General features: G+C 47.4%; 1 protein-coding gene across 2 annotated transcripts in view; it reads left to right on the forward strand.

The window, feature by feature from the left end:
• Positions 1 to 1,760: 1,760 nt before the first annotated feature.
• SND1 (staphylococcal nuclease and tudor domain containing 1) overlaps positions 1,761 to 19,759 on the forward strand; it is a 407,933-nt gene continuing 389,934 nt past the window's right edge. For both annotated transcript variants that reach the window (XM_002712078.6, XM_089328543.1), the window contains exon 1: positions 1,761 to 2,051. In XM_002712078.6, the coding sequence (XP_002712124.1) occupies positions 1,974 to 2,051 (78 nt within the window). In that variant the 5' untranslated portion in view covers positions 1,761 to 1,973. The remainder of the gene's footprint in view (positions 2,052 to 19,759) is intronic.

Here is a 19,759-nt window from a genome sequence, read left to right on the forward strand (position 1 = left end):
GACAAATGCTCACCATTGTAATACTTTAAGTTTCGGGTAAATTGTAATGCAACAACAGATAACTAATACAAAGTATGTGATAATTATTAACTGGGTGAGAGGGCAAAAAGGATAGCAACTACCATCAGAGAAGTGCTGTTTGAAGTTATGATGTCAGCCCTAACGTTCATCTCTCCTGGAGAGGGTGATGTGCATAGGTCAAGTTCACTGGAAATTAAGTCAAAGCCCAGAGATGCCAGGATATTGACTAAGTGGCGCTCACAAATATGGAAGTCATCCCGGGTCACTGGGTGGAAAAGTGTCAACTTCAGGGTCCGGTGCTGTGGCATAGCAGGTAAAGCTGCCACCTGCAGGGCTGGCATCCTATATGGGCACCGGTTTGCGTCCTGGGTGCTCCATTTCTGATCCAGCTCTCTGCTGTGGCCTGGGAAAGCAGTAGAAGATGGCCCAAGTCCTTGAGCCCCTGCACCCGCATGGGAGACTTGGAAGAAGCTCCTGATCCAACCCAGCTCTAGCAGTTGCGGCTGATTGGGGAGTGAACCAGCGGATGGAATACCTCTCTCTTTCTGCCTTTCCTTCTCTCTCTGTGTAACTGTTTCATATAAATAAATAAATCTTTTTTAAAAAACAATTTCAGCGATCGAAGGAAGGGGTGGGAGTTGCGAAGGGCAGACAGTCTCAATCAGAGGCACAGTTCTATAAACAGATGGAACGAGGCTCCACAAAGACTTTTTTTTCCAGAGGATAGTGAATTCATTGTATGGAAGGGGGCACTGGGGACCTAGGAAGATGGTGACCCCCAAAGCTGACCCTGGAGTAAAAAGCAAGCAACCTCTTCTCCAAAGAGCCAGAGGGTAACCGGAACCGTGCGTGGAGCCGGGAATTACCATTAAGTGACGTAATACACGCAAGGCGCCCGGCTCCACAGAATGGGCGCGTGACGAATACCAGTTCTCGGTAAATATCCACTGAAGCGTTCGCAGGCCCTGGCTCCTGTCGCAAAAAGCTGGGGTCGGAGGCGCTCACTGCACTTGGCCAGGCCAAGGAGCCTTGGTCTCTTCCGGGAGGCTTTTCCGACCAAAGTCCCAGGAGCATTTGGAAAGCCAGGGCCGGTCCTTCGCCCCCGAGCAGCGGACACGTCAGCCCTCTCGGCGACATGCAGCAAACAGGAACGGAGCGCCCTGCAAGCGCTGGATCCCGGCGCCGCAGACTGGAGCGGGACAGAAGGCGCGCGGCGAGCTCTGGAGAAGACCGGCATCCCGGGGAGAAAGTCAAGGCTCTGACTCCCAAGTTCTCCCCATCCTCAGCTCGGGCGCCGAGCCGGAAGTTGGGCAGTGGCCAATACCGACACGCCTACAAACTTGGCCTCCCGGGTTCCCGAGTACACACAGCTCGGTCCCCGAGGGCGGCTTGGCCGCCGGCGGCGCTGGGCTTAACGGGCGGGGCCAAGGAAGAGGGCGAGGCGGCTCCACCCTTGGGGCTCCCATGGCCCCTCGCGCCCCTCGGCCAGACGCTGACGTGTCCTTTCCTTCCCACTACACCTCCCGACACTACCTACGCCGGCTGCCCCGGAAGTCCCGCCCCATATTTATCCCGTCACCGCAAATCAGCTCTTTCAGCGCTTCCTGGTGCTCGCCCCTCGTTTTGGAACTGTGGGGCGGGGCTCCGAGGGCAGGGTGCCTATTGGCTCGAGGTCCGGCGGGCTCTGGGAGCTGATTGGCTGGAGGGCGGTGGCGCTCTGGCACGCTTGCGCGGCGAGTAGAACGTGTGGCGGCCGCGGCGATCGCGTCTCCTCTTTAGCTCTGAGTCCCGCTGTAGCTCCTGGAATCACCCGGCGCGTCCGATCCGTGCATTTCCTGCAGCAGGTCTCCTGCCAGCGCCTGGCCTCAGCAGCCTCTCACCAGCGCCCGACACCCACGTTGGTGCCTCCAGCCTGCCGGTCCGCACCACTCGCTGCCTTTGCTTCTCCACACATGGCCTCCTCCGCGCAGAGCGGCGGCCCTTCTGGGGGACCCGCGGTCCCCACCGTGCAGCGGGGCATCGTCAAGATGGTGAGAGCGGGGCCCGGGACCCCGGCCCCTCTGCCTGCCTTTGGGCTAGGGTCAGGCGTCGACTCTGCTTCCCCTCCCGCCAGCCTGCGTGACCCCCCAGGTCCCCTTTCTCCCGACCCCTTCCTCACTTTTCACCCCTCCTTGGAGTCCTCGCTAGACGGAAACTGGGACCGACTCCCCTCGGTCCTTGTCTTCCGGACACTCCGGCGTGCGGGGCCGCCGTGGTGTTCGCGGTCGTGGCGTTTGGATTCCCGGGCTGTTTGCAGGACTGATCGATTACTGACGGAGAGCGACGATTTGTTGATGTTTGCCCTCCCACTCGCCGTCTTTCTGTCCGTACTGACACAGGCTGAGCAGTTTGCAGGTTTGCGAGGTCCGGACAGGTGCTGTGTTCCGTGGCCACCGCGAAGGCTTCTCTCTGCCCGACGTTCAGTCATTAACTCCGAGTTCTCTCTGGCCCTCCAGCCGTCTTCTCCCTCGTATTTCTGGTGTCTAGTGTCTAGGCCCGAGAGCGCCGGGTCCTTGTGTCCTGACTCTTAACATGTTAGGCCGTTAGGAATCCTGGCGATCTGTGTTGCTACCCCGCCTCTTACAGATAAGGGGAGTCGGTTTAGGGAGAGCAGGAGACTAGCTTGAGGGCACATGGTGGTTTGGGTTGGCGCCAGGATGAGGGCCCGAGTGTTCTGATTCCCCACCCCGTGCTCCTTCCGCTGGGCAGTCTGCCTGATTTTGTTGTTCCCCACTTTCTTCATGTTTGACTTTAACCCTGCAAACTTCATTTTAAACATTTTAGCTGCATCATTTTGAAATATAAATTTGCTGTATCACCTGCCCCCTGGGTGATTCAACTCCCAACCTTCTCAAATCCTAGAACCTGACTTTTTTTTTTGGTTGTTACCATATTTTCTGGTTACAGTAACCGTAACTTCTGGATTTCATTTCAGATTACAATGCTGACTTTTCCATATGGAACAGCAAATATAGTTTATGACAGTTTCTTCCAAGCTATCATAGTTTTTGTTTTACAAAGTTTTTTTTTAATTAATTAATTTATTTGAGAGGTAGAGTTACAGAGAGAAGAGAGCAAGATGATCTTCCATCTGCTGCTTCACTCCCCAAATGGCTGCAACCGGTAGAGCTGGGCCAATCTGAAACCAGGAGCCAGGAGCTTTTTCCGGGTATCGCACGTGGGTGCAGGGGCCCAAGCACTTGGGCCAGCCACTGCTGCTTTCTCAGGCCATTAGCATGGAGCTGGATCAGAAGTGGAGCAGCCAGGAGTTGAACCAGCACCCATATGGGATGCCAGTGCTGCAAGTGGAGACTTAACCTAATATGCCACAGAGAAAGTTCCTTCCCCTCCATAAAGATAATTGTCCACCATCAACTTTTCCAGTCTTGCCTTTTTCTTCTTCTTATACATAACAGTGTCATAATTTATCAGAAACTGAACTTGCAAGGTCCGCATATTCCCCTTTGAAATATTCACCTGACCCATGAAAAGATTATCCTGAAGTGGCTCTTTCGTTAGCTTTTTCATTTGCACTGATCTTCTCTTTGATCTTTGAGTTTTTGCCTTACTCAGGCTCAAGTTTTTCTTAAAGCTCTCCTATTTGGTGGAATGTGAATGGAATGAGGCTGAACATATTTTTGTTCTGACTGACGCTGGAGGCGTCCAGGGGGCCAGGATTCTATGACGTAGCTGCCTGCTTATTGACTACCCCCAGGGACACTGCGTATCGGCAGTCCTGCCTGTTAGCTCTTGTGCTAGGTGTTCGGCTTGTATTATATCATTTATAACATACAAGAAGCAGGTGATAGCCGGCGCCGCGGCTCACTAGGCTAATCCTCCGCCTTGCGGCGCCGGCACACCGGGTTCTAGTCCCGGTCGGGGCACCGGATTCTGTCCCGGTTGCCCCTCTTCCAGGCCAGCTCTCTGCTGTGGCCATGGAGTGCAGTGGAGGATGGCCCAGGTGCTTGGGCCCTGCACCCACATGGGAGACCAGGAGAAGCACCTGGTTCCTGCCTTCGGATAGGCGTGGTGCGCCGGTCACAGCGCGCCGGCCCTGGCGGCCATTGGAGGGTGAACCAACGGCAAAAGGAAGACCTTTCTCTCTGTCTGTCTCTCTCACTGTCCACTCTGCCTGTCAAAAAAAGAAAAAAAAAAAAAGCAGGTGATGGATGACATTTTACAGAAGTGTGATTGGCGCTTCAGAAAGAGTAGTTTGCCCAGGACAGGTATTTTTTATTGGTCATAAGAGTCCCAGCTGAGACTTGAGCCCAGTCTGGGAGAACACATGATCTTCAAACATCCTGCAACCTTGCCTGACTTCAGGCCCCCGGGGTATTACTTTATAACATGGAGGGTGGGGCTGGTGGTGCATGGCCACAAATTGCAGGAAAGTGAAGCTGACTGTAATTTACTTGAAAACAGATTAGATGTTAGTCCCTGTCCCAAAGCTACCATCCCTGTGAGTTCATTTCATGCTTACGGCCTTTTTGTGCACTGGAGTGTGGTGTAAAAACAGTTGAGTCTTGGAGGTGGCATTTAAAATTCTGTGGTTTGAGCGGTTTGTTCTGTGCACTCCTTGCAGGGACCATACAGCAGGGGGTGGGAGGGCGAGTTACAGGCAGGGGTTAGGGGAGGGAAGCTAGGTGAATTGCCGAGCCATGGGCAGATTTGTGCTGGGCTTGGAAGCCTTGTCTGGAATGAAGAATGGACCCCTGGCAAATTGCTGTGTGGGAAGCTCTTCTGCAAAGCAAACTTGTATTTTCCTGGAAAGTGATCATTTGCTGCGCGACCAGGAACTGCTTTGTAAGAACACTACAAAGGAAGATGGAGCTCTTATGTCAGAGGCAAATGAAAAAGAAAGAGTTTGAATTGGAAAGGAGAGACACTGTTTTGCTGCCTTCAGATGGGCAGAAGTTGCAGCGCTGTCTAATCAGGTATGCCTTTCAGTGTGAGTCCAGCTGGATCCTCTGACGTGGGTGAGGGCAGAGGTTTGTGCAGTAAAGTGGAATAGGCCTTCCTCTTTTTTGTTTTGTATAGGACTGTGGAAAGTACAAGTTTCTTTGGTCTCTGCCGTGCCATCCTAGTAAACTCCATATTATTTTAAATATTTTTTTTTAAGGTTGGAGAAAGAACTTGGTAGGTAAGTTGTAAAAATCATCCACCAGTATTTTTTCATAAACGTCCATGGTGGTGGCTGAGTCTGCTGTTGCGAGTGAAGGCGAAGGGGCAGAGTAGCTCCTGGAATGTGTTTGAGGAGGAAGTGGGCAGTAAGTTGATACGAGCATTTTGCTGCCGTTCTGGTTACTGGAAAAAGTCAGTGAGGTTGATGGAAAAACTGAAGATGGATTTGTGTTTTGAGTTGGGAGGAGACTAGCAAGCGTGTGGGTAGAAGAAATGTAATTTGGATAAGTAAATGTCTTTGTTCAGATCTTATTTTCTCAAAACTCAAGTAGATCCTCATTCTGGGTTTCTTTGAATAATTTAGCTGCAATGGAATATTGTTAGCAAATGTTAAATAGATCAGTTTAGGAAAAAAGTCTTAGTATAAATTCACTTGTCCCACTTAGCAGCTACATAGATGGCAATTTTCTCTGGTTGCACCGACTTGTTTACTTTGCTTTGGGGATTCAGCCCTTTTCTGTGTCTTTTTACTCTATCTTTCCCTTCTAACTTGTTCTGCTTGCGTGTCTTCGAGAGAATCTGCCACAGTTCTTGAGAAGTCTTCTCTGCAAGTACATGTGTTATTCTGCTGATGATGGGCAGGCTGAAGGGAGGACAGTGCCAAACCCAGAGAGCTCCCGTTTCACTTCACCCTCAACCCCACCCCCTTAATTGTGGCCAAAGGGGAAGGGAATCTCTGCCAGTCTTCGCTCTTGTACCTAGAACCATGATTCTCATTGAGTGGCTAAGGGCACTCAAAGGAGGAGAGGGCCATCATTTTTGCTTTGCTGGGATTTGTGCTGCCAGGTTGTTGTAAAGCAAGATGTAGACTTCGTGTTGGGTAGGTTAGCGGGAATTTCTTCAGTGTACAGCCTGTTGGAAATGCTATCTATAATTTCACCCCGATAGCTAAGTGTTTCTTAGGAATCTGAGCTAAGAGGTATGTGTTTTTCAAGGGTTGAGTGGGGGCAGAGTAGTCTGTTGGTTGGCCTGCTCCTTTGTGCACTTAGCTCATGCAGGGAAAAAGAAAAAGTACCTTTCCTAAGCTATTAAAATACCCTCATTCTAGTACCAAAATTGATAATAATGGAGTTAAATAACAATATTTTATAAGAGTAATTTGCAAAGAGTAGGTAGGATAGGATGAAAGGCTTTTCCTGATAGTTTTAAAATTGCCTGGGTCCCAGCAGGTAAGCATGGTAGCTTACAACCAGGATTGTAAGTAGAGGAACAGGAGGTTTTTACTCAACCCTTCCTGTCATTTGTGAAAAAGGAGCGTCCACGTGGCTCTAGTTATGCTAACAGTAGTGCTGCCATGCAGAAATGAGTGAAGCAGAATAAGCAGTCCTGTTTCCTTTCTTTACTGAACAAATATTTATTGATCATCGGCTGTCTGTCATGCTGTCTGGGTATTGGAGAAACAGAATTTAAAAAAAAAAAAAACAAAAAAAAAACAAACCAAGATCAGAGTCCTGCCCTTATGACTTGTGGGGTAGACAGACAATAAAGGCGTGGGGAATCGGCATGGTAATGTGGATCAGATAGTGCTGTCAGGCTGGGGACTGTAGGAGTCGGGGCTGGGGTGGCTCCTTTGATGCAGTGTGTTCAGGAAAGACTTATCAGAAGGTGGCATTTGCACTGAGGTCTGATTGACATCATAGAAGCAACCGTAAAGGAAGTGTGTACCCAACAGGGGATGGTGACTACAAAGTCTGTGGGGATTCCATTGATGATTATTCCAAAGTGTTGTTATAGTAGCTCTTTAATTCCTTAAAGTTAAGTATGCCCCATAAATGCTATGAGTATAAACCAAGTTATTTATAATACATGTGTTAAGGGTGATAAATGGAAGAGAGGCAGTGGAGGTGGTCACTGTTCTAGAACCCTGGAGAAATGAATAGCTACCATTAAGTCCACTGAATAATTATAAAAATGTGGGATTGATTAAAAAAAAAAAAAAACTTGCTTTTAGTTTTATGCTTGTTTCTATAGGCCAATGACTAAGGTTTTCAGGTAGTCCCATGTATTTCCAAAGTCACTGTCTTATCTTCCCATGGAGGGGATGTGGATGATATGATAAATGTCAAGAGCAGGCTTGATAAGAGTTAAACAGAATCTTGAATTTGTCCATGTTTATACTGCTGCTACATGGAATTTACTGCGGTTCTGGCCTCTGGCAGTACTTTCTAGCCTAGCAAGCTTTAGTGATTAGTGTTTGTGTGGGGCAAAATGGCATGCTTCAGACCTCCACACTGGGTGGGTCATGGCATGGGAGGAGACTTCCGAAGCCAGTAACCAGTGCTGGTAATGAGTGGGCACATGATTTGGTAAAATCTGTGCCCCAGTTTACTTGGAGCGTGGAATTTGGGAAACAAGGGAACATTTTAGTTTCTATTTGTGGGTTCAGAGGAGAAAGATGGCCAGGTTTTTGAACCAGGTGAGAAGATTCTCAGGCCTGTTGAGTATACTCTCTTTTGCAGCATGGGCAGCTGTCCAGCTTGACGGATGTTCCAGGGGGAGCGGAGTGTGTCTTTCGGGGTCTGGTTTTTGGATTATTTCATTTCTCAAAGAAGGGCATGGCTAAGTGCTCTAGGAAATGCTGTGCCTTATCAGGGACGAGGAGTGAAAGAAGGGATTCAACTCTGACTGGGTTTAGGTGGCTCTTCATCATTCATCACTGGGGATGGCTGCACACCCAGTTTCTACTGCGACTTCTCTCAGGAGACTGACATATGCTTTTTGTTTTTACAGCAGAAACTGACGCAGAATCACAGGTTGTGAATATTTGATGCAGATGGAGTGTTGTGGGATTTCAGTTACTTTCAGTGAGACTCAATATGATAAATTAATGTTATGTTTTTCTCACTTATCTCTAATGTTTCAGAAAAAAAATGAACAATAGTTTCAGTTGGCATTTTTTTTTAATTGAAGACGTTAAGCATCTTACAGGAAGAAGAAAACTCAAGAAAATTTCAGTGTCACTTATATATGCCGTTTTTGAGATGCTTAGTCTGTGATGTGGACCTGGCCTGCTCATTCTGTCGTTTATGCTTATCACACCCTCTCTCCTCTTTGCCTCAACAGATATTGAGGTGAGGTGCTTTCAGTTGTTTCTATGTGGGAAGTAATCTGCCTGTGTGATGGTCTTGCAAAAACCAACCTCGTGTGTAATAGGAAGAACTAAGGAGATTTGAGGGACCTGTACTTAAAGTTAATCAAAAACGTTAGCGTTGTCCCTGGGGTGCAGTGTGGCGGGGGGGGGGAATTATTGGCCTGTAAGTAGGGTACAAGTTCTGGCTCAGGTGCTGCCATTCATGATCCAAGTATCCCAACCCACATTCGACTTCCCTAAAATGAGGAGGCTAGATGCATCATCTCTAAGCATCTTCTGGTCCCCTAAAGCTGTGATTAGTAAGAAACCCTATATTATGTTTCTTTTAGGCTTGTTGAAGCACAGCTGAGAAATCTCATACCTTATGGCAGGCTTGACTTTGAAATACTGCTTATCCTGCAGTAAGCCTGTTTTCTGTTCCCATTCCTTGTTTTTTGAAGAAGGTGGCTTAGCTGAAATATGGTTTTCTAGTGTGGGAGACTAGAGAGTTAGGGTTTGAATTACTCTAAGTGATTGGATGGTGGAGTGGATAGAGAAAAGAGAGGCTCATGGCTTTTCAGTAGTAGAATCAGGATAAGCAAGTGGGAGCGATTGCTTGAGACCCAGAGGAACATGTGGCCAGCAGGTTTTATTCACCCAGTCTCAGCCTGACTTCAGAGCGCTGCCGCATTCTTCTAGAGCAGCAGGGCTGGAGTTGAGAATGGCGGCAGTGGGGGAGGGAAGTTAGCCTCTAGCTCGTGGGGTGGGTCTACTCTTTTTATTTATTTGAAAGTCAGAGTTACACAGAGAGAGAAGGAGAGGCAGTGAGAGAGAAGTCTTCCATATGCCAGTTCACTCTCTAATTGGCCACAATAGCCAGAGCTGTGCAGATCTGAAGTCAGGAGCCTGGAGCTTCTTCCAGGTCTCCCACATGGGTGCAGGGGCCCAAGGACTTGGGTCATCTTCTACTGCTTTCACAGGCCATAGCAGGGAGCTGGATGGGAAATGGAGCAGCTGGGCCCCAGGGAGGGTCTGCGCTTGCCCCACTCCTGATTGAGGGACTCTGGTGGGAGTGTGGGGCATGCTAGGGTTCTGAACCTTGCTCTTGTGGACTCCAGATTCTTGTTTCTGTTTTTAAATCTTTTATACTTTTCTTTTTATGTGCAAATAGAAGATTCCTTTCGATTTACTCCTGTAATTTCCCCACCGGTTTCCTTTCAGTCTTGCTTTCTTTCTAGGAGTAGGTTTTGAGTGAGAGGAGCCCAGTGATTTTCCTAAAACAGATCATTGCATCAGGACCATCTAAAAGACCTTTCAGAGGCACTGAATTAAGATCTCTGGGAGTGGCCTGGGACTCTGTTTTTAATAAGCCTCACTCCTCAACAGTTCTGAATAAGTTTGGTATTGATCTTGCTAAGCTTCTGTACTGTACGTAGTTGGACAGGACACAGATGGTAAGTGAAGTGTTTGTGGGTGCAAGTGCACCAGAATGTGAAGAAAGGAGGAATAGTGGCCTCTCTCTTGTCCCAGGGCATCTTTAAAAGCCAGGAGCCAGTTAATTTCATCAAGATCTCCCATGTGGGTGGCAGGAATCCAAGCACCTAGGCTATTATCTGTTGTCTCCTGTATTCGCAGGAAGCTGGATCAGAAGAGGAGTAGCTGGGAATCAGCCAGCACTCCGATATGGGATTTGGACATACCAAACAGTGGCCCAACCCACTGCATCACGGTGGGTGCCCCAGATTCCAGGATGCTTTGTGTTGCTTTTAATGTGTAGCTAGATTTTGGCCTGGTGTCTTCGGAGTCCCGTTTACAGTGATGCTGAGAATCCTACTCCAGGGTCATAACTGACAGCTGAGAAGTTGGTGTTTTGTGTGCCTGACTTAGGCCATATGCTCATTTTTAACACTCATCTGCCACTTTTCCTTCTGTTTGCTTTGATTCTCAAGTTCTTCCTATAATTTGGCACTAGTAACTTGGAACATTATTGCTTGGAAAAAAATTTTTTTAAGACCTATTTATTTGAAAGGCAGAGCTTCAGAGAAGGGGTGTATGTGTGTGTGTGTATTGAGAGAGAGAGAGATCTTCTATCTGCTGGTTCACTCCCCAAATGACCACAAAAGCCAGGACTGGACCATGCCAAAGCCAGGAGCAAGGAACTTCATCCTAGTCTTCCACAAGAGTGGCAGGGGCCTAAGACATGGGCCATCTTCTGATATTGGATCAGAATTGAAGCAGCCTGGACCACACCTGACGCTGATAATGGGATGCCAGCATGGCAGCTGCTAGCTTAATACCGCTTGCAACTCCTGCCCCTTGCTTAGAAGTCTTTAGTGCCATTTTCAGATATGAGGATTCTGACAACCATACCTGCTGTTCTTGCAGTTCTGAGGCACCTCATACTTGGGTCTCTTGGCTTAACTTTCTGTCCTGTTTATTATTTATAAGCTCCAGTCCTAGCAGCAGCAGAAAGCCCAAAGTGATTGAGTCAATTGTCTTCGTCTTTCTTATTCCACTAGTTTGTTTACTACAGAAATGAAATATTCTAGCAATTCTTTAGTTTTATGAAGTCCCTATGATTGGGATCACATTTTCAGTTTTCTTGATGGCCTTTTCTCATTTTGGCCAAAAGTTTTCCAGTTACTCCTTCAAAAATGCTTAGATGGATGCCATCCAGAATTAGTAAGTTAATTGGTATTTAAATTATGGTCTTGTCCTTAGAACTTCAAGTAACTTAGAAGTTATGTATTGTAAAGTTAAATACCATGCAGTATTGCTCTGTATGCTTTCTTAACTACCCCTGCAGGGGGAAGGTCATTCATTTTTTTTTTTTTAAGATTTTATTTATTTGTTTGAGAGGTAGAGTTACAGACAGAGAAAGGTCTTCCATCTGCTGGTTCACTCTGAATGGCCGCAACAGCTGGAGCTGGGCCTATCAGGAGCTAGGAGCTTGCACACCGGTATAGGAGCCCAAGCACTTGGGCCATCTTCTACTGCTTTCTCAGGCCACAGCAGAGAGCTGACGGGAAGAGGATTAGCCTGGACATGAATCGGCTCCCGTATGGGATGTCGGCACTGCAGGTGGAGGCTTTGCCCAGTATGCCACAGTACCAGTCCCCTGTCATTCATTCTTAATCCCTTAAGCAAACCTTGACAGTGTTTGCTTCCAAAATTTTTTCCACACAGATACATACCTTCCTTCCTTTTAAAAAAACAGAAATGAGGCCATGGTGTTGTGAGGGAAGGGACCCCCAAATTATGTTGTTGGGATCGAGAACCCTGACTGGGCTTGGAGAAACCAGCTTACTTAGTCCAGGTTCTTGTCTTCCCATATGGAAGAATACAGCTGGGAGACACAGATCAAGGTGAGAAGAGAAGCAGGGTGTATTGAAAAGGTGTATTCACTCACTCAGATGTGAGTGCCCGCAACTCATGAGGGAGGGTTACCCCATCCGAGCTGCAGGTGGGGTCATCCTTTGTATAGGGTAAGGCGTGGGGCTGCAGGGCACAGCTGATCTCCAAGAAAGTGTCCTGGTGCCTGGTGCTCAGCTGCATGGGGAGGAGTGGGTGTGCCATGCTGGATTGGCGTGGAAGGTGATGGGTTCTGGGCGGTGCATGGGACTTAGTTCCTTGTTGCTAAGGAGCTTGCCTAGCCCCCGGCAATACCCTGTGATGGGAACTTTCATTTTTAACTGTTAGGGTTTTCTTTCTATGTCATTTACAGATCTGCGTCATTGTTTTCTGTTGGTTGAGCAGTATTCCATTGTTTGCATGCATTATATCTATTTTCCTGTTAATGCTTTTAGCTTTTCATGATTCTGTACATCACTACCCTTACTGAACTTCATACACCTTCGTGCTCTGTGCTAGCATCTTTTAAGAAATTCTTAAAAGGACGGTTTTTAAAAATAATGATTTTTAGTGGTGGTTGTGTGCTTTACTTAAAACTTTTTTCTTTCTAGTAGCATCTTAGATTGAATTTAAGTTTGACCACCAAAATACAGATGACAAGTGGTGGCTGGAGACAGCATCTCAGGGGAGAAGTCTGGCTTTTTTCCTACTGGCTGGCACATAGCTCTTTTCCTTCTTGGATAGAAGGTGGGGACTACGATAGTGTGATATAACAAGAAATACATTGGTTTTCCTGGCCCTGAGCCCCTAAGACTTGTAATTTACAAGATGATAAAGGTGAAAGGTGCATCTTTATTATTCATAACAGGCTTCTTTCAGCCCTTCTGGGTTGATGTTAATAACCAAAAGCTCTAAGGTTGGGGACTGATTGTCCCAGGGTTGGAATTTTCAGCCTAACCCCACCCAGCCTCCAGGGTGGGGAGGAAAGCTGAAGAGAGGCATAGAGACTGGACCCAGCCATCTTAGCCTAATGATTCAGTGGAACTGCTTTAGATGATGGGATTTGGAAGGAGCTGTAGGGGGGCCCGGAGAGGGAGCCCTGCATATGTGCCTCCTTGCCTAGCCCTGTATCCGAGTTGTGTTATAGAATCCTATAATCCAGTAAGCAGATTGTTTTCCAGCATTTGAGAGCCACTTTTAGCAAATAATTAGACCTTGGGAGAGGGTCCCGGACCTGCAACTTAGTGCAAGTCAGTCAGAGGGACATCTGCAGCCTGGGCATCTGCCCTGGGCTCTGGCCACCAATTCCAAGTAGGTAGACAGTGTCAGAGTCAAGTTGGGTTGTAGGACACCAGTTGGCATCCACAGAGATTTGGAGAATGACTTGGTGGGGAAAAATATGACCTATTTGGCTTCAGAAGGTTTGTTGAGAATACAAAGAGAAACTGTTTTTTCCTTTTAGGGTGATAGGTGGTAGAGAGCATGACAGCTCCCAGCATGGGGATCACCCCAATCCTGGTATTGATTTATCTGACATCTCCTAGGCTTCATATATGTACAAACCTGCAGTGATTTTAAAAGACAGTTTCAGGGGCCGCCACTGTGGAGGAGCAGGTAAAGCCGCCGCCTGTGGTGCTGGCATGTTTTGAATCCTGGCTGCTCTACTTCCTGTCCAGCTCTCTGCTATGGCCTTGGAAAGCAGTAGAAGATGGCCCAAGTCCTTGGGCCCCTGCACCCATGTGGGAGACCCAGGAGAAGCTCCTGGCTCCTGACTCCTGGCTTCATTGGGGTACTGTTTGGTGAACAGCAAGCTAAGCCAGTGCTTAGAATGCTTAGATATCCAAGAACTGGTTCTCGTACTGGCTGCTCTGCTTCTAATCCAGCTTCCTGCTAATGCACTTTGGAAGGCAGTGGAGGATGGTCCAATGGTGTAGCCCCCGTCACCCACATGGGAGACCCAGATTGAGTTGCAGGCTCCTGGCTTCAGCCTGGCCCAGCCCCAGCCCCAGCCTTTGCAGCCATTTGGGGATTGAACCAGCAGATGGGAGATTCTCCCTCCCCTGTTCTCCCTCTCCTTTCCTGGTCACTCTGCCTTTCAAAAAAATAAAACTTTTAAAAAAAATTTCATTATTGAAAATGGAAAAGTTAGTATTAAAAATTATTCAGTGGGGACCTTGTGGTACAGTGAATTAAGCTGCCACATGGGATGTGCATCCCACATCAGAGTTCCAGTTCTAGTCCCTGCTACACTGCATCGCATTCAGCTTTCCGCTGATGCATTCTGGGAGGCAGCAGATGATGGCTCAAGTACGTGTATCCCTGGATGGAGTTCTAGGCTCCTGGCTTTGGCCTGGCTCAGCTTTGACTGTTGCAGGCATTTGGGGAGTGAACTGGCACTTCTTTGCTGTTCCTTTGCCTTTCAAGTATATGTTAAAATTTTTTTTTTCTTCTTTTTTTTTTTTTTTTTTTTTTGACAGGCAGAGTGGACAGTGAGAGAGAGAGACAGAGAGAAAGGTCTTCCTTTGCCGTTGGGTCACCCTCCAATGGCCGCTGCACCACGCTGATCCCATGGCAGGAGCCAGGTACTTATCCTGGTCTCCCATGGGGTGCAGGGCCCAAGCACTTGGGCCATCCTCCACTGCACTCCCGGGCCATAGCAGAGAGCTGGCCTGGAAGAGGGGCAACCGGGACAGAATCCGGCACCCCGACCGGGACTAGAACCCGGTGTGCCGGCGCTGCAAGGCGGAGGATTAGCCTAGTGAGCCACAGCGCCGGCTTCATTAAAAAATTTTTTTTTAATTTATTCACTACACTTGAAGATAATGCAGGAGCCTTTTTTCAAAGGCAGCCAACAGGGTCTTATAGTGAGGAAGATTTAGAGATTGGATGCAGCTGGGGACTTGGGAGATAGGGTTTTTGGGTGAGAAATTCGGAGAGTAAACTCAATTGATGGGATGATTGCTGCAGGCAGGCCAGGGTGATGAGATGTGAAGGCTGAGGGATTCGGGCTACACAGAATTCTTGCCCACACTGGCTTCTGCAAGGACAGGGAGGGGTGCCCAGGGCCTGGCCTAGTCATGCCGAGGACTCAGAGCAAGGAGCCTGGTGCTTAACACAGCTAAAAGTCCCTCCAAATAGCACCATAATGAACACAAAACAGTGCTGTGTTAACAAGTGGGAACAAGCATTGCTACGTTCTGCCTCTGTGTTGTCTTGCATAGGGCTCTGACCTGAGTTTGCTTTTTCCGATGCAGCATGTTGGTAGATGTTGGAGACCTACTTCCAGCTTCCTAGCACCAGCGGAACCATTCTTCTTTATTTAATAATAGGAAGGATTGAAAGAGAATTGAAAAGGAAGTTATTCTTATGTGTGTGCAAGTATTATTAAATGCTGGTACACACAGGGTTCATGTACCACCTAAAATTGTGTGTGTATGTGTATGTATATATATGCATTTAAGTATATGTATATATATGCACTTATATACATATGTACGTACGTTTATGTGTGTGTGTGTGTATGTGTGTGTAAACCAGTCCACACATTGGAAAACAGATATACTCTGTGTTTTGAGGCAGAACTGAACTGATTTTCTGGCTGTGATTTAAATCATTAGCTTTACTGGGGCCCGTGCTGTGGTGTAGTGGGTGAAGCCGCCGCCTGCAGTGCTGGCATTCCATACGGGCACCGGTTTGAGACCCCGATGCTCCACTTCCAATCTAGCTCTCTGCTGTGGCCTGGGAAGGCAGTGGGGGATGGCCCAGGTCCCTAAGCCCCTGCACCCGCATGGGAAGACCCAGAGGAAGCTCCTGGCTCCTGGCTCCGGTTCGGTGCAGCTCAGGCCTTTGCAGCCAATTGGGGAGTGAACCAGCATATGAAAAATCTCTCTCTCTCTCTCTCTCTCTCTCTGCCTCTCCTTCTATCTCTGTGTGGCTCTGACTTTCAAATGAATGAATATATCTTTTAAAAAAATTATTAGCTTTACTAATAGCTGGCTGTAACCTTGGGCAAGAAATTTTACCCCTTAAAGTACCAGCTTTGCCTGTAAAGTGGGAATAATAACAGGACTCACCTAATGGGACTGTTGCAGGTGAGGTGAGAGAATGTACACAGCATGCCCAGAATGGTATCTGGCACAGTAGGTGTTTGGTAACTGTTAGCTGGTGTTAGTAGACTCACGGTTTCCATGCATTGCCCAGGTCAGCTGGGGACGAGAAATGGAGCTTTGTAAGGCCGTGAGAAGAACAGACACACAGCAAGTTTCTGTCTTTGGCAGAAACAAAACAGGGTAACATACCAGTCCCTAGTTTCTCGGAGATGTGGCTGACTACTGGCTTGTGAATTTTTCTTTTTGTTCTGAGCTATTGCAGAATTTTTAGTTCAGGGGCCAGCATTGTGGCACAGCAGGTTAAGCTGCTGCCTGTAATGCCAGCATTCCATTTCTGACCCAGCTCCCTGCTAATGTACCTAGGAAAGCAGCAGAGGATGGCCCTGTGCTTGGGCCATCTCCAACCCACAAAGGAGACTCAGATGAAGCTCCAGGCTCCTGGCTTTGGCCTGGCCCAGCCATGGCTGTTGCAGACATTTGGGGAGTGAGCTAGTAGGTGGAGGATCTCTCTGTCTCTCCTTCTCTTTGTAACTCTACCTTTCAAATAAATAAATCTCTTTAAAAAATTTCTAGTTGATGTCTGTATCATTCAGCTGTTGCACAGTTCGATTAATCATCTGAATGGTTTGTGAATTTTAAAAGTTTAGAAGACAGGAGGCAGAGTTCTCCTCCCCCTCTCCTAGCACCTTGTCAACTCTTGTAACCCCAAGAAAAACTCATCAACGTTTAAGGTTTAATATATCTAGAACAAAATGTTCTTGACAGTGTAAAACGTTTAATATTTTCTTTGCTGCAGAGGGGAACTAGCTAATTCAGGTTCGTTTGAGAGATTTCTGGTGTTTTCCACCAACTCCCGAAACTTCCTGTCTCCCAGGGAAGTCAGCAGAATTTCTTCTTTGCATGTAAGAACCCCTGACCTGGCTGCAGCACCATGGTGAGGACAGGGTCACAAAGATCTGTGGCTGCCTCTGCTGGTTGTCAGTGACACCCAGATGCCCTCTCCAGTGTGTCCTGACCCGAGGGATAAAGTGTGTGCTTCGTGGATCTGGGAAAAGCACAGAGACCTGGGAGAAAGGGGTTGAGGTGACACAGCTCCCAGAGAGAAGTATAAACTAAAGGTAGCTTGGTCTGTGTGTCACTGGGATTGCCCGAGCGGAGGAGCATTTCATGGCTGAAAGAGTGTTTTGTGGGTGGTGAGCACTTGACATTGGGAGAACCCAGGCTGTGTGTTGGATTCTGGGTGAAGCTTTAAGCTTTTGCGATTTTATTTGCAGGTAAACAGAGGCAAGTAGCTGTGTTTTATAGTGGAAAGGGCGAACTTGGTGAATTGAAATGCTTAGGTATTTCTTAGAGAGTGGGAGGGTTGGAGAAATGGTGATACTTTGAGATCAGTTTGTTTTGAAAATCTTTTCTGGGGAGGTGGTGAAAGTGACAGGTGTCTTGGCAGAGACAGAAGCATAAAGTGGATGAGATAGGGCAGGAGAAATGGCGAAGTCCAGGTAGGTGTGTTCTTCCAAGCAGCTGTGAGCGATCTGGATTCAATTTGCAAGGTTAGGACAGGTTGCCTCGAGGCACTGAGAGTTGCTGGAAGTTTGTTGTAGGAAGGAGGAAAAAATGAGCTTGGAATTTTGTGCTTCCAGAATCTGGGATAGACTAATGTGACATCATGACCTTTTCAACTTTGAGAATTCTTGCAGGAGAAGGAAAATCCATTGCTTTATAGCCTTTCTTCATACCAGGGGCATTTTTATTTTTGGCAATAACCCTAAACAGAGAATCACTGGGCCAGGGGAGATTTGTCCGTTTACCTGTCAGGGTTCCATTCCAGGTCTTAATGAGAAAAGCTATGTGTTCTTCGTCCTGTGTGTTGGGTAGCAGGAGACTCCAGAGTCCCTGGGTCCTGGAGTCCCACAGAGATCTATTATTCACTGTGCGGTAATTACTTGCATTATTGCTCTTGGCAGGTGAGCCCTTTCACAGCCCAGAGGCCAGGAGGCCGCCTCTATTACTTAAAAGCTGAGTTATCTTGTTAAACTCCTCTCTGGTGAGAGCTTTAGAATCTCCCGGGACCTCCCGTAGGCGCTCTGCAGGGCACAGGCCCAGCTCCTGGTTAAGTCGGTCCTGCTCTTATATTAGCCGTCAGGATTCTAGCGCTGGGGGAATTACATAGCAAGCCCCAGTGTGGGTCTGCTAGCCTCCACTGCTTGTTTCCACTTAATTCCGTTTAGTTCTGATAGCAGGGCTCTTAATCAAAGTCCTGTCTTGTTCTCATGTCAGAAGAAAATATATTTCTTTGATTATCAACAGGAGATGCTGAAAAGGCAACGTAGAGAGAATAATCAGCCCGGCACTCAGATTAGCTGAGGAAAAGGAACTCAGAAAATTGATTATTGGAAGTGGTTGATGGCACACGGCTCAGTGTAGTAAAGATGCCCCACAAATCTGAGCTGTCCGTAAACTTTGAGTTGAAAGTTCGGTGCTTTGTATGTTAAATTTAGTTTGTCATTCATTGGAGAGAATGTTCCACTGCAAAATTAAAAAACAGGTGATGGTTGGAACCTCAGGGTTGGGCTGTAATGTTGGCATAGGCTGGGGAGATCAGCGTGAGTGTTTCTGACAGAAATGCATGCCCAGTCTTAGTTATGGGAGAGCATTCACAGGGCGAGTATCATAGCAGTTCCTAGCTTGTGAGCAAGTTGCCTTGATTAACTTCCTGAGGAGGTGTGCAGATCTGTGTGTTACAGTGGAACACTAGTGGGGAAGGAGTAGCCAGTTCTTGTCACTTGTGCTTTTATTCCTTTGTGGTGATCTCCCTCAGCTTTCAATGGTAAGGAGACTCCTGGGATGGTACATTAACTCAGCAATAAAAGACTGAAATGTTCATGGTGGATTTGTGATTTGTGTTTTATTTTGACATCTAAAATAAACTGTCAACATTTCAAATAGGAAGTCTCCAAACAAGTTTGAAATAAATAGGGACAAATCAGTGCTTTTCATGTGTAACATTGAAGTTGTCCTACTTCTTCCAGTTCTATTGTTAATCTTGCATAGAAAGCAAAATAAATATATTAAACATACTTTAGAGATGATTCACTGTGGACAAAATTGGTATTGTAGCATCCATATTGAAAGGCAGAGTTGGGGGCCAGCGCTGTGGCGCAGCGGGTTAACACCCTGGCCCGAAGGGACAGCATCCCATCTGGGCACCAGTTCTAGTCCTGGCTGCTTCTCTTCCGATCTGGCTCTCTGCTGTGGCCTGGGAAAGCAGTGGAAGATGGCCCAGGTCCTTTGGCCCCTGCACCTGCATGGGAGACCTGGAGGAGGCTCCTGGCTCCTGGCTTCGGATCAGCGCAGTTCTGGCTGTTGCGGCCAATTGGGGAGTGAACCATCAGATGGAAGATCTCGCTCTTTCTCTCTTCCTCTCCTCTCTCTGTATAACTCTGATTTTCAAGTGAAAAATAAATAAATCTTTAAAAAAAAAGAAAGGCAGAGTTGCAGAGAGAGAGGGATTTTCCATCCACTGATTCACTCTCCAAATGCCCTCAATGGCTGGAGCTGGGCCATTCTGAAGACAGGAACCAGGAGCTTCCCCTGAATCTCACATGGGTGCAGGGGACCAAACACTTGGGCTATTCTTGACTGCCCTCCCAGGCTCATCAGCAGGGAGTTGGATTGGAAGTGGAGCAGCTGGGACTCGAACCAGCATCCATATGGGATGCTGGCACTGTAGACAGTAACTTTACCTGCTACGCTACAGCACTGACCCCGCATCCATATTTCTATATGTCACTTTGGAGGGAAAAAAAATGAATGTGACTTTGCAGGAACAAAACCAAAGAACAGTAAACAAAATAATTTTACTTCAGTATGATATTTCAGGATCTCATGGTTTCATTTAGTTCTATCTGATTGAAAGGTCCCTCACCCCATGACTTTGGATATTTTGTAGTGCTGTGAGGAAAAATGGGAGATTCCAGCAGCTACAGCC

This window comes from Oryctolagus cuniculus, chromosome 3 (genome assembly GCF_051225735.1).
Source record: "Oryctolagus cuniculus isolate XC-2025 breed Fujian yellow rabbit chromosome 3, ASM5122573v1, whole genome shotgun sequence".
Taxonomy (NCBI): domain Eukaryota; kingdom Metazoa; phylum Chordata; class Mammalia; order Lagomorpha; family Leporidae; genus Oryctolagus; species Oryctolagus cuniculus.